This window comes from Heterodontus francisci, chromosome 19 (genome assembly GCF_036365525.1).
Source record: "Heterodontus francisci isolate sHetFra1 chromosome 19, sHetFra1.hap1, whole genome shotgun sequence".
NCBI classification, from domain to species: Eukaryota; Metazoa; Chordata; class Chondrichthyes; order Heterodontiformes; family Heterodontidae; genus Heterodontus; species Heterodontus francisci.
The window spans coordinates 71,043,700-71,057,599 of NC_090389.1; the positions used below are offsets into that span (position 1 = coordinate 71,043,700).

The following is a 13,900-nucleotide window of genomic DNA, read 5'->3' on the forward strand; positions in this document are numbered from 1 at the left end:
CTATTATCCCTGGTTCTGGACTCCCCCACCATCGGGAACATCCTTCCTGCATCTACCCTGTCAAGTCCTATTAGAAGTTTATAGGTTTCTATGAGATCCCTCCTCATTCTTCTGAACTCCAGCGAATATAATCCTGACCGACTCAACCTCTCCTCATACGTCAGTCCCGCCATCCCAGGAATCAGTCTGGTAAACCTTCGCTGCACTCCCTCTATAGCAAGAACATCCTTCCTCAGATGAGGAGACCAAAACTGCACATAGTATTCCAGGTGTGACTTCACCAAGGCCCTGTATAATTGCAGCAAGACATCCCTGCTCCTGTACTCAAATCCTCTCGCTATGGAGGCCAACATATCATTTGCCTTTTTTTTTTAATTGCCCGTTGCACCTACATGCTTACCTTCAGCGATTGGTGTACGAGAACACCCAGGTCTCGCTGCATATTCCCCTCTCTGTTTATAGCCATTCAGATAATTTGCCTTCCTGTTTTTGCTACCAAATTGGATAACCTCACATTTATCCACATTATACTGCATCTGCCATGCATTAGCCCACTCACTCAACCTGTCCAAATCGCCTTGAAGCCTCTCTGCATCCTCCTCACAACTCACCCTCCCATCCAGTTTGTGTCATCTGCAAAGTTGGAGATATTACATTTAGTTTCCTCATCTAAATCATTAATGTATATTATGAATAGCTGAGGTCCTAGCACCGATCCTTGCGATACCCCACTAGTCACTGCTTTCCATTCAGAAAAAGACCCATTTATCCCTACTGTTCGTTTCCTGTCTGCCAACCAATTTTCTGTCCATCGCAATACACTACCCCCAATCCCATGCGCTTTAATTTTACATGCTAATCTCTTATTTGGGACTTTGTCGAAAGCCTTCTGAAAGTCCAAATAAACCACACCCACCTGCCGCCCCCCCCCCCATCAACTCTACTAGTTACATCCTCGAAGAATTCTAGTAGATTTGTCGAGCATGATTTCCCTTTCGTAAATCCATGCTGATTCTGCCCGATTCTACCTCTGTTCTCCAAGTGCTCTGCTATAAAATCTTTGATAATAGACTCTCAAATTTTCCCCACTACTGACGTCAAGTTGACTGGTCTATAATTCCCTGCTTTCTCTCTACCTCCCTTTTTAAATAGTGGGGTAGCTACCCTCCAATCTGTAGGAACTGTTCGAGTCCATAGAATCTTGGAAGATGACCACCAACGCATCCACTATTTCTAGGACCATGTCCTTAAGTACTCTGGGATGCATACCATCAGGTCCTGGGGATCTTTCAGCCTTCAATCCCATCAATTTCCCCAACACCATTTCTCTACTAATACTGATTTCCTTCAGTTCCTCTCTTTCACTAAGCCCTGTGTACCCCAATATTTCTGGTATGATATTTGTGTCCTCCTTTGTGAAGACAGAGCCAAAGTATGCATTTAGTTGGTCAGCCATTTCTTTATTCCCATAAGTTCCCCTGTTTCTGACTGTAAGGGACCTACATTTGTCTTCACCAATCTTTTTCTCTTCACATACGTATAGAAACTTTTACAGTCAGTTTTTATGTTCTCTGCAAGCTTGCTTGTACTCTATTTACCCCTTCTTAACCAATCCCTTGGTCCTCCTTTGCTGAATTCTAAACTGCTCCCAATCTTCATGTCTGTTGTTTTTCCTGGCAGAATTATATGCCTCTTCCTTGGATCAGATACTATCTCTAATTTCCCTTGTAAGCCATGGTTTGGCTACCTTTCCTGTTTTACTTTTGCGCCACATAGAAATAAAGAATTTTTGCAGTTCATCCATGCAATCTTTAAATGTTTGCCATTGCCTATCTACCATCATCCCTTTAAGTAACGTTTTCCAATCCGTCATGGCTAACTCGCGCCTCATACCTTCGTAGTTTCCTTTACTAAGATTCAGGACCCTTGTCTCAGAATTAACTACGTCACTCTCCATCTTGATGAAGAATTCTATCATATTATGGTCGCTCATCCCCAAGGGGTCTTGCACCACTAGATTGTCAATTATTCCTCTCTCATTACACAATACCCAGTCTAGGATGGCCTGTTCTCTAATGGTTCCTCAATGTATTGGTCCAGAAAACCATCCCGTATACACTCCAAGAATTCTTCCTCTCCGGTATGATTTGTCCAATTTGATTTGTCCAATCTATATGCAGATTAAGGTCACCCATAATTACAGATGTTCCTTTATCGCATGCATCTCTAATTTCCTGTTTAATGCCTTTTCCAGCATCACTACAGCTTGGGGGTCTATATACAACCCCCACTAACATTTTTTTGCCCCTTAGTGTCTCTCAGCTCGACCCATACAGATTTCACATCGTCAGAGCTAATATCTTTCCTCACTATTGCGTTAATTTCCTCTTTAACCAGCAATGCAACTCCACCGCCTTTTGCTTTTTGTCTGTCCTTCCTAAATACTGAATACTCCTGGATGTTCAATTCCCATCCCTGGTCACCTTGCAGTCATGTCTCCGTAATCCCGACTATATCATGCCAGTTTACATCTATTTGCGCGATTAATTCATCCACTTTATTGCGAATGCTTCGCGCGTTAAGGCACAAAGCCTTAAGGTTTGTCTTTTTAACATTACTTGTCCCCTTCCCACTATTTTTCACTGTGACCCTGATTGTTTCTGGCCCTTGATTTCTCTGCCTTTCACTTTTCTTATTCCGCTTACTGTCTTTAGTTCTTGTCTTTGATCCACCCCCCCCCCCCCCCCGACTCCTTGCAAAGGTTCCCATCCCCCTGCCATTTTAGTTTAAACCCTCCCAACCACTCTAGCAAATACTCCCCCAGGACATCAGTCCCGGTCCTGCCCAGGTGTAACCCATCCAGTTTGTACCGGTCCCAATGCCCCAGGAATCTAAAACACTCCCCCTCACATCATCTCTTCAGCCACGTATTCATCTGATATATCCTGCTATTTTCACTCTGATTAGCACGGCACAGTGGCGCAGTGGTTAGCACCGCAGCCTCACAGCTCCAGGGACCCGGGTTCGATTCTGGGTACTGCCTGTGTGGAGTTTGCAAGTTCTCCCTGTGTCTGCGTGGGTTTTCTCCGGGTGCTCCGGTTTCCTCCCACAAGCCAAAAGACTTGCAGGTTGGTAGGTAAATTGGCCATTATAAATTGTCACTAGTATAGGTAGGTGGTAGGGAAATACAGGGGCAGGTGGGGATGTTTGGTAGGAATATGGGATTAGTGTAGGATTAGTATAAATGGGTGGTTGATGGTCGGCACAGACTCGGTGGGCCGAAGGGCCTGTTTCAGTGCTGTATCTCTAATCTAATCTAATCTAATCACATGGCAGGGTAGTAATCCTGAGATCACCACCTTTTGAGGTCCTACTTTTCAACTTCCTAGCTCCCTATATTCTGCTTTTAGGACCTCCATCCTTTTTTTCTTAACCTATGTCATTTGTACCAATGTGTACCACGACCACTTGCTGTTCACCCTCCCCCTTCAGAATGTCCTGTAACCACACTGAGACATCCTTGACCCTAGCACCAGGGAGGCAACATACCATCCTGGAGTCTCTCTTGTGGCCACAGAAACGCCTGTCTATTCCCCTTATAATTGAATCCTCTATAACAATTGCAATCCCACTTTTTACTCCTCCGTGGTGCAACAAATTGGGCTATTGTTGCTTTTGCTTTCCCCTAAGAGGCCACTTCTCCCCCTCCCCCCCCCCCCCCCCCCCCAGTATCCAAAGCAGTATAGCCACAGGAGATTCCTGAACTGCCTGCCTAGTCCTCTTGCTCTACCTGGTGGTCACCCATTCCACTCCTGCCTGTGGGGTCTGAGCCTGTGGTGTGACTACCTCTCTCTACATGCTATGCACGATACTCTCTGCCTCATGGATACCCCACAGTGTCCCCAGCTGCCGCTCCAGCTCCGAAACCCGGGCTTCCAGGAGCTGCAGCCGGACACATTTCCTGCATACATGCTGGTCCCGGGTACTGGAAATGTTCCCGGCTTCCGACATGGAGCACAAGGGACACACCATGGCTTTGAGCTCTCCTGCCATGACTTAACCCTTTAAATTAAATTAAACCTTCTGGAAGATCTTAATGTCCAATAATATCAATTATTCTAGGGCCCTTCCTCCCTGGTCCTCGTTACTACAAAACTCCCTTAAAAAAAAAACACTACTTATTATATTTGAAATAAACTTTAAACTTTTAAACTTTTCTTACCTGAGATACTTATCCAGCTATTTAGAGCTATTCAATCACCAACCAATCACCTTGCAGTTTTCCTGTGACGTCACTGTCTTTTTTTTTTCAAAACTCAGGCGCGCTGCCGCTGCTCTTTTAAACTGTGTCGGTCTCGCTCCTTCCCGCTGCCGCTGCTCTTTTAAAATCTGTGGGGTCTCCCTCAGTCTTGCCACTGCACTTTTTAAACTCTGCCGGTCTCACTCAGTCTCAGTTTAAAAAGGTTACAAACGTGCAGCTCCTCACTCAAATCTTCAACCAGTTTCAGTAAGTGTCCCCTGAAATATACTTAAGTAAGGCCCTAATTAACATCCTCCACCTGAATATTATTAAAGACAATTAACACATTGCCACCTTTTCCTCTTAAATAAGAGTTTAGCATGCATGAACGTTTCAAAACAAATCAAAATAAATTCCATATTCTGTACAAATGTTATATTGTGAGATGCCCCTCTTCAAGGACCCCTAACCATTTCATTGTGCAAGCATTTCTTTTCGTAACATAATCAGAGGTGATGACTTGCGTCTACCCATTTAATTTGAGATTTCCTTTCTCTCCAGCGTTTGTTTCAATCCAGCAAAATCAACCCCGTAACCTTTCATCGCTCACATGTTTTGTGGAGTGTACTTTATCCCACAGTGTACAAAATCTCATGAAAAATACTTGACAAATAGAACCCCATATCAACTTCCTCCAGAAGAGCCAGTGTTTCTGCATCTAAAGTACTATGCACAACCCTTTTTATTTTCTTAGCTTCCCAAGCTGAAGGACATTTCCCATTTTCACCCAGCTGCACTCAGAACACCCATCAGGAAGATTAGCATGTGAAGCATCACTAAAAATGACTAGTTTCATATTCTTTGAGTCACCGAAGGATGGGCAAGCTAAGTACACATTTCTCCATATTTTTTACATTTTTTTTTACCTTAAAACATTTCTCAGTCTGAGTGCACAACTAGTTTAATTGAACAATCAAGTTTCGCAATTGCTCTGTCTCTGCTTTAGATATAACATAACATCACCTTTCTGTGATGACCAAGCATGATTAACCAGGATGGGAGTAACAGTTTCTATATAGGATTGTTGATTTAAAGTTATTCCAGACCACTCTGCTTAATATCTAAACCAATATATTTAAAAGCTCCACAAGCCTGACTCCCAATCTTAAATTCTACTTTAACATTAAAAACATATTTCTCAAATTCTGCTGTACCACCTCTTAAGAAATTATCAATGTGCATCATGAAGATGTCAAAGTTTCCCTTTTATGATGCCAGTAAAGCATTGCGGGATCTGCCTTTCGCAGAACACAATTTTCAGCAAAACTTTGAGCAATACCATGCTCTGAAAGCATCATTAAGGCTATAGATGCATTTGTTTAGTTTCCATAGTTTTCCTTCTGCATCTGCTGCCTCTTTAGGCGGTTTCAGAAACACTTCTATCTGATAAGTATCACTCTACAGAAATGTGGCTTTTACATCCATTGAGCTACATTGTCCTGAATATGTGGCCAAAAGAGCTAAAATGATTTTCAAGATTACATTTCCAGCTGTGGGAGAGTCCACTCTAGCATCTATATCACCCAGTAACTCTTCAAAACCCCTCGCAACTAACCTCACATTTGTCTTATAAGTCTCATCTGCAAAGACATTTTCAGTACCAATCCATCTGTGTGACAAGGCTGGCTGTCTGGTACCTCAGAATAAACACCAAACTCTCTCCAACTCTCTAATTCCATTTGTTTTGCCTCTCTTATTAGTTTATCTTCAAGTTTATTGGCAGCTACCAAAACTTCACGCTTATATGAACTATTGCTTCTAGTTCTATGGCGTGATTGTTCTTCAGTCTTCATTGCATAATCTAATCAAACTACGGCCTCCACTTGCACTTTATTTTTCGGGACTACTACTGCTATAAGATCTCCATCTCGAACTATCAGCGGCTCTTTCTCCAGTATGTGATCGTTTCCTGACGCAAGAGTACTTCCAGACCCAGTATTAGAACTTGCACTGCAATTTCTTACTCTCCACTTTTTCACCCCATTCTGCCAGTCCATGGGCCTGGCTTCTTGACCATCATCCTGAACATTCAACCATTATTTAAACTTGCCAGGAGATTTTCCTGTACATCCCACAATTGTCGCACCCCTCCACTCACTGGACCCCTCTGGAATATACGTCACCCATGTACCTACTTGGCGTAATTGGCCTTTGGTTGTGATAGTTCTGTCCTACGCATAGTGATCGCTCGCATTACTACTATCCAACCCTTGATCTCCTGTATTCTATTCCTCAGGACCTTCAACACAAAATACATGAGCGTTTGAGGTACTAGGTGTCCCGTTTCATGTCAGCTGCTCAGAGCCTGAGATTTTGTAATCGAACCCTATTAATCGTGAGGAATGATTTCCATGTTTGGCAACTCATGTCTTAACATCACCTATTACCTTATCAGGGCCTTTTCCATTCCCTCTGACCCTCTCTTTTATAATACACCAAATCTCCTGAATTAAATTATGCCTCAGAGCTCTCTGAATTTTCTGATACCTCAGCCTTGATGAAAGCCCGTAAAGCATATAAAGAGTTCAGATTTGCGAGAAAAAAAGGAATTAATTGTCATACCATCTAGAGTAGGAGGACTGTCGCACAGCAGGCAATTTGGGATTTCGCCCATAGACTAATTGATGGGGACAGTACCCTCCAACCATCTGAAGCGAATTCTTTGCATGAACCACCCATGCCAGGGTGGTAGTCAACTTGCAGCTTGGTTGGTCAGCTAAGATTATGCAGTATTTTATCGATTACTACCTGATTCCTTTCACAGAGCCCATTGCTGAAGGACTTTAAGCTGCAGTATTCATGACCATAATGCTCATGTTTTGACATGTCTTTGAACTTTGTCATTGGCAAATTCCCCTCCATTGTCAGTCAGAAACTTAGCTGTTGTCCCATGTTCGGACCCTATCCATTTCTCCATGATTTTATCTATAATCATCCTTTTGTCCTTGCTATGTATTATTGTCGAAAGACTAAATCTGGTTGCCAGGTCTATAAATGTGGATTGAAAATATTTCTGTATTTGTCTCATACCTTTAAATCCATGGTAACTAGCTCATTAAAGTCACAGGCCAATGGAACGCTTACAATAGGATGTGACTGCATCCTCCGATACCATCTAGATTTCACATTTCTCACTAATTTCTATTATCTTTGTATATTGTTCATCAATCACACCTGCATCCTTTAGCAGGGTTTTTAATCTTTGACAAGAATGGTGAGTAAATTGTCTGTGTAACTTTGACAGTTTGCTTTTTTTCTGTGATTCTTATCTGATTCTATTAATACTTCTCTAACACTTTGACGAGGAACATCAGGTTTTGTTCAGGGGATACAATAATGCCCTGACTGGGTAAATTGCAAATCCATTGACTTTCCAAAAACAATTGCCTTATCATGATGCATATCAAGTTCATTTTGTGCCTTTTTCATAGAAGGTTACTTAAGCGTGAAGGTGTCTCACGAGAGACTACATCAGTACTGATAAAGTGGCTTACTTCAGCTATTTTACGTGGAATTACAACTCTTAGTAACTTCAATGTGTTGTCATCACCAAACCTAAAGCAAGTAGTACTTTTATATTACTTAATCTTGCATTGATCCTCACAACTGAATGAATCCCGATAACATTTTAACCAATCTGCTCCACGTACTATGGAAGTGCAGGTGCTATTTTAACAGCACGGTTGAATGAATCAACGGCTAACACATTCATCACAGGACTAAAACTCCTTGTGACTAGGGCAGGTAGAGGGAGGTAGGGTTGGGTCGTGGAAGGAGGATATGGGTGGAGAGTGATACAAGGAAGTGATCAGCAATGGCCTTATCTGTGATTTTGATATGATGGGACTAGCAAGACCACATGAGATGGCAAGGTCAAGAGGGTGGCTATGAATGAGTTGGTACTTTATATGGTGGGAGAGATTGGGGGAGGATAAGAGGGCAGTGATATCAGTAGAGAGAGAGAGAGCATGATGTGTTAAGATGGAGGTTGAAATCACTGAGGATGCGAAGTTGTTTGGTGCTAAGGGAAGAAAGCAGTGAAGATATCTGAAAATTTTTATCATGCTTGGAAGGGTGGTAGAGAACACGGATATTGAATGAGGTGAGAGGGGTGGAACAAAGAGAGATGCTTAAAAGAGGAGAAAGTGTCGGAAGAATAGGGAATCGGGCCAGGCTGTGATCTGGTAATCAGTACCACACCGCTAGTGTGGCAGTCTTGACAGGCAAGTGGTGGAAGATATAGCCAGGTGGTGAGGCTTCATCAAGGGGAAAGGGATCTTCACACACTTAGCCAGCTTTCTGTCAAAGCCATGATGTCGTGCAGTCATCCACAATAGGTTCGCGGATGGTAAATTCTGGAAGGAGATGTGTCCAGCAGTGGTGAGAGCTGATCCACTGGCAGAGTCCACAAGATCAGCATGGGAGGGGTGAGTTGGACAGGAAGGTCGACAGGGGAGTGGAATGGGGCAATTCGGATTGCTGCTTGTAATGAGCCAGTGCCGAGTGCCTTGATGAGCCCTTCCGAGAATGTGAAGGGGAGACATGATGAAGCTACAGGCTTATCTAAGAGGGAGCCAAAAGCGCACAATAATTTATTCGGAAAGGGCAGATTGCATAAAAATCAGGATATGTTTAAAAACCTGCTAGTAAATGGGGAAATAGGAAATGGGTAGGTGATAATGGAAAGGAGTTCAAAGTTATTCAGAGATCCCGTGGTGGGATAAGGATGATGTAGGTAGGATGGATTTAGCACAGAGCATTGATGATCTGTTGTCTGAGTTTGGAGGCAGGTATAGTGAGTGAAGTGCAGAAGCTATATGAGGGTAGCATATCGGAGAATGCACTGATGGCGTTTTTTGTGGGGATGAAGATGTAGGAGGTGTACAGTTGCAAGATCAGAAAGATAATGGCAAAGTTGAAGTACACCAAACAATCCAGTAAGAGAAGAATAAAAGCAAAATACTGCGGATGCTGGAAATCTGAAATAAAAACGAGAAATGCTGGAAACACTGGGCAGGTCTGGCAGCATCTGTGAAAAGAGAAGCAGAGTTAACGTTTCGGGTCAGTGACCCTTCATCGGAACTGACAAATATTAGAAAAGTCACAGGTTAACCTGTGACTTTTCTAATATTTGTCAGTTCCGATGAAGGGTCACTGACCCGAAACGTTAACTCTGCTTCTCTTTTCACAGATGCTGCCAGACCTGCTGAGTGGTTCCAGCATTTCTTGTTTTTATTTCAGTAAGGGCAGAAGTTTGTTCTTCAGTTCAGGTGAGTGATTTTCTGGCCAGGAACAGACTGAAGTTGGAAAAACAGATCTAACCATTGGTCAGTTACGGGTGCAGCAGGAGATTGAAGTCTCTCAATCTCACAAGTGGTAAACTGATCCTTAGAATAGAGAAGGTTAAGAGAAGGTTTGATGGAAGTATTCAAAGTCATGAATAGTTTTGATTAGTTTTCCCCTTATTTGCTCTATTTCCAGTGACACAATGATCAGTAATCAGAGGACACAGATCTAAGGTAATTGGCAAAAGAACTAGAGATGACCTGCAGAAACCTTTTGTTACACAGCGAGTTGTGATCAGGAATGCAATGCCTGAAAGGGTAGTGGAAGCAGATTCAGTAGCAACCTTCAAAAGGGCATTTGATAAATACTTGAAGGGAAAAAATTTGCAGGGCTCGGGGAAAGAGCAAGGGAGTGGGATTAATTGGATAGTTCTACCAAAGTGCCAGCATAGGCAAGGTGAGCCGAATGGCCTCTTGTGCTGCATTCAGTGATTCTGTGGTCTCTAAATTTATGGTTATGCTGATTTTTGTCATTGCTAGAATTAAGGTAGTCACTAAAATATGACTTTTTCACTTGTATTCAGCGCGATATTTAGCACCTTTTTCATTAGGTTTTTTGATAATGGGAGTAAATGAAAACAGGAGCAAAATCAGGAAGCCCTTTTATTTTAACAACAAGAGTGGTTCAAATATGGAACTCATCCCCTTCTCTCCCCACCCCCCTCAAAAAAAGGGCTGTTGATGCCATAATAATTGGAGCTTTCAAGATGGAAAGGGATAACTTTCTGTTAAGTACTGTTTATAAAGGGACATGGAACAAAGTCAGAAAAAATGGATTTGAGATACAGACTAGCTGTGATCTAATTGAATGGCAGAGCAGGCTTGAGGGGCTGAATGACCTACTCCTGTTATATCCTTATTGCAAAGAAATTTAAGTCTGCTAAATAGAATAAAAATGGCTGTCACTTTAGTAAAATAAGTGGGGTTATCTCAAATGTGTGGGTTCAACATATTTCTAATAATCTTGCCTTTTTTTTTCCTTGGTGACCTTTGGTTTTAGGCTTCTAGTATACCTGTCTCTTACAAATAGTTTCATTTATATAATACATTAATAACTAGTCAGTTTTGACAGATGCCATAGTGAATTTTACAGTCATTGCCTGTGTTACCATAAGTTATTCCCAGATGAGGCAGCAAATTTAATATTGATCACCTGAATTCACACTGAGACTTAGTTGCTGGAAAGTGTGCTTCAGTGTTGTCCTGCCAATATGTCCATCTCCATTTTTATGCAGTACCATATCCAGTAACCTGAGACATCTAGTTAAGGGGAAAAGCTTGATCACTGTCATATCCAGCCCTATTATGTTTTGCATAGTGTGTCAATACTGTACTGATAAAACTATTATCCCATTCACTTGCTAAATTTAGGTTTATTTATTTATGTAGTGTTCATACTCTGAATTTGATATGTCAATGTGTGATGCTTTGTGGAGCCTGGTGCATGTATTTGTAGTACTTACCACCATAAGCTTAGATGCTCAGAGTAGAAAAATGCATTTCTGTAGAAAGTGCAAAATGTCCTGACATAAAGTAAACTTTTTCAGATTGGAGAAGTCAAAAACATTGGGAGTTTGCCATGCCTCGAGAAGGTCATTCTAAGTAACAACCCCCTAAGCATCATTCCTGATTATAGAACAAAGGTCCTTGCACAATTTGGGGATCGAGCTTCAGAGGTAACATTGAAATAGTATTCATTGTATGAGTGGAATTTAGAAATGTGGAATAATTTAATATCCTTCATAGTTATTTGTGGACTGTCCTTTTGAGATGGCAGTAAAACATTGAATATTTGCAAATACATTAAATGACTGTTTACAGATACAATGCACTTAAGGTTTTAAGCAATGGCTTGGAAAAATGCACTTTTTTCAAAGTCAGTCAAACAATTTTGTCTTAGTCGTTTGGTATTACAGAACTTGAGTATTGCTGAAGATAGAGACATGTTGTCGAAGCTTTTCGTCTTGCACTCACCAGGACAATCTGCAAAATACCAATGTAGGGAAAACAACTTTGTATAGTATGAAACGAGAGTGCTTATCAATCCTCCTTTTTTTTTTACTTCCTCAAAAAACTCAATCAAGTTAGTAAGACATGACCTTACTTTAACAAATCCATGCTGACTGTCCCTGATTAATCTGTGCCTTTCTATGTGGCAGTTTATCCTGTCCCTCAGAATTGATTCTAATAGTTTTAACCGAGGTCAGACTGACCGGCCTATAATTATTTGGCCTATCCCTCGCACCCTTTTTTTTAAAAATGATACTACGTTCACAGACCTCCAGTCGTCTGGTACCTTGCCTGTATCTAGTGAGGCTTTCAAGATGATCCTCGGAGCATCCACTATTTCCTCCCTGGCTTCCTTTAACAACGTGGGATGCACTCCCTCCAGCCCTGGTGATTTATCCACTTTTTCGAGGATGTCAGACCCTCTAGTACTTCCTCTCATTATGCTTATCTAATATTTCACACTCCTCTTTTACTCCAATGTCTATCAATCCCGTCCTTTGTGAAGACAGACAAAAAAACTCATTTAAGAACCCTGCCCACATCTTCTGCATCCACGCATAAGTCCCTTGTGCATCTCTGATAGGCCCTACCCTTTCCTTAGTTATCCTCTGGCTGTTAATGTACTGATAAAACATCTTTGGGTTTACTTTGGGTTTTCCTTGATTTTACCTGCTAATAATTTTTCATGTCCTCTTGACTTTTCTAATTTCCTTTTTCACTTCACCGCTGCACTTTCTAACCTAGGCTTTCTGAAGTATTTCGTTTTTTGTGATCATCATCAGCTTTCCTTTTCTGTTTTAACTTGCTCTGTAAGCTTCTAGATAGCCAGGGGGCTCTAGATTTGGCAGTACCACCCTTTATCTTTGTGGGGACATGCCTACACTGTGCCTGTAGAATCTTGCTTTTGAATGCCTCGCAGTGGTTTGCTGCTGATTTTCCTTCAAGTAGCTGTATCCAGTCCACTTACGCTAGGTCACCTCTCTGTTTCGTAAAATTTGCCTTCCCCAATTTCGAACTTTTACTCCTGTTTTATCTTTGTCCTTTTCCATGATTATGCTAAAACTAACTGTATTGTGGTCACTATCTCCAAAATGGTCACCCACTGTTACTTCATCCACTTGCTCAGCTTCATTACCGAAGACTAAATCTAGAATTGCGCCCCCTCTCATTGGGCTTGTTATGAGCTGGCTTGAAAAAGTTCTCTTGAATCAGATCATTTTTACTATGTATTTGAATTTTGTAGATACTGGAGTTTGTAACTATGTAGTAGTCCTTCTATGTAAAGCTAATCAATTTTCAGAGACTCTGAAATTAGGTGTCATAGATAACATGGCAGTGGAATCCATGGTTGGAGTCCTTAGTCCATGATCAAAAGTTGTGCTATGACATTTGAGATCCCAGAGACCTGAAATTTTGAAATGTTAGCTATTGAAAAAGTATTTGCCTTTGTTTTATGAAACTCTTTTTGTTTTCTTTATTGAAAATGTAAATTGCCACTTTTAGATCTTCAGTAAGCTCTGCAAGCCTGTGTTACCACAAAATACTGCTAGAAGTCCTCCAAAGATTTATTTGCTTTTGTACGTCTTCCAGGTCTGTTTGGATAATGCTGTTACAACAGAAAAGGAACTCGATACAGTCGAGGTGCTAAAGGCGATTCAGAAAGCCAAAGAAGCAAAAGATCGAATGAATAATACAGATAAAAAGGTGATACTGCAGTAATAAAACTTGCTTCCAAGTTCAACTTTGTTTAACTGATTGATAGTTAATGTGTTGAATGGCCAATACTGAGATACCATCCACTGTAAAGATTAGGATCCTGGCTATAGAGGTACCCTGAATTGCATCATGAATTTTGCTTTCTTTCCTTGATGCTCTCCAAAAACGGTGAGTAATCAGAATAAGACCTGCTGAGTGCTTCCAGCATTCTGTTTTTATTTTACATTTCCCGCATTTGCAGCATTTTGTTTCTCTCTTATTTTGGGACATTTTATTTTTGTATCTTTCAGTTTGAAGTTACTAAGCAAGCATTCTAATTGTTTTAAGTCTGTAATGTGGATTTGGGTGTCCATACTCTAAACTGTAATTCACTAAATAATGGAATTTTATCTAAAAATGCTTTTGATGGATGGGAGGGAAATAGTTGTTTCAGGGTGTATTCGCTCTTTCTACTCTTTCCTGTTTTCTTGCTGAGCTTAATACTCTGACTCTGCTGCATTAAACTTGGCATTGTGTGTTGTCTTAAATA

At 41.3% G+C, this 13,900-nt stretch overlaps 1 protein-coding gene across 9 annotated transcripts in view; it reads left to right on the plus strand.

Annotated features, from left to right (window-relative positions):
• Positions 1 to 13,900, plus strand: part of nisch (nischarin) — a 71,409-nt gene that overhangs the window by 26,705 nt on the left and 30,804 nt on the right. For all 9 annotated transcript variants that reach the window (XR_010976988.1, XM_068051899.1, XM_068051900.1 and 6 more), the window contains 2 exons: positions 11,193 to 11,321; positions 13,246 to 13,359. Coding sequence is in view for 8 of the 9 variants with exons in the window: in XM_068051899.1 (XP_067908000.1) it covers positions 11,193 to 11,321; positions 13,246 to 13,359 (243 nt within the window). In the remaining variant the exon portion in view is untranslated. The remainder of the gene's footprint in view (positions 1 to 11,192; positions 11,322 to 13,245; positions 13,360 to 13,900) is intronic.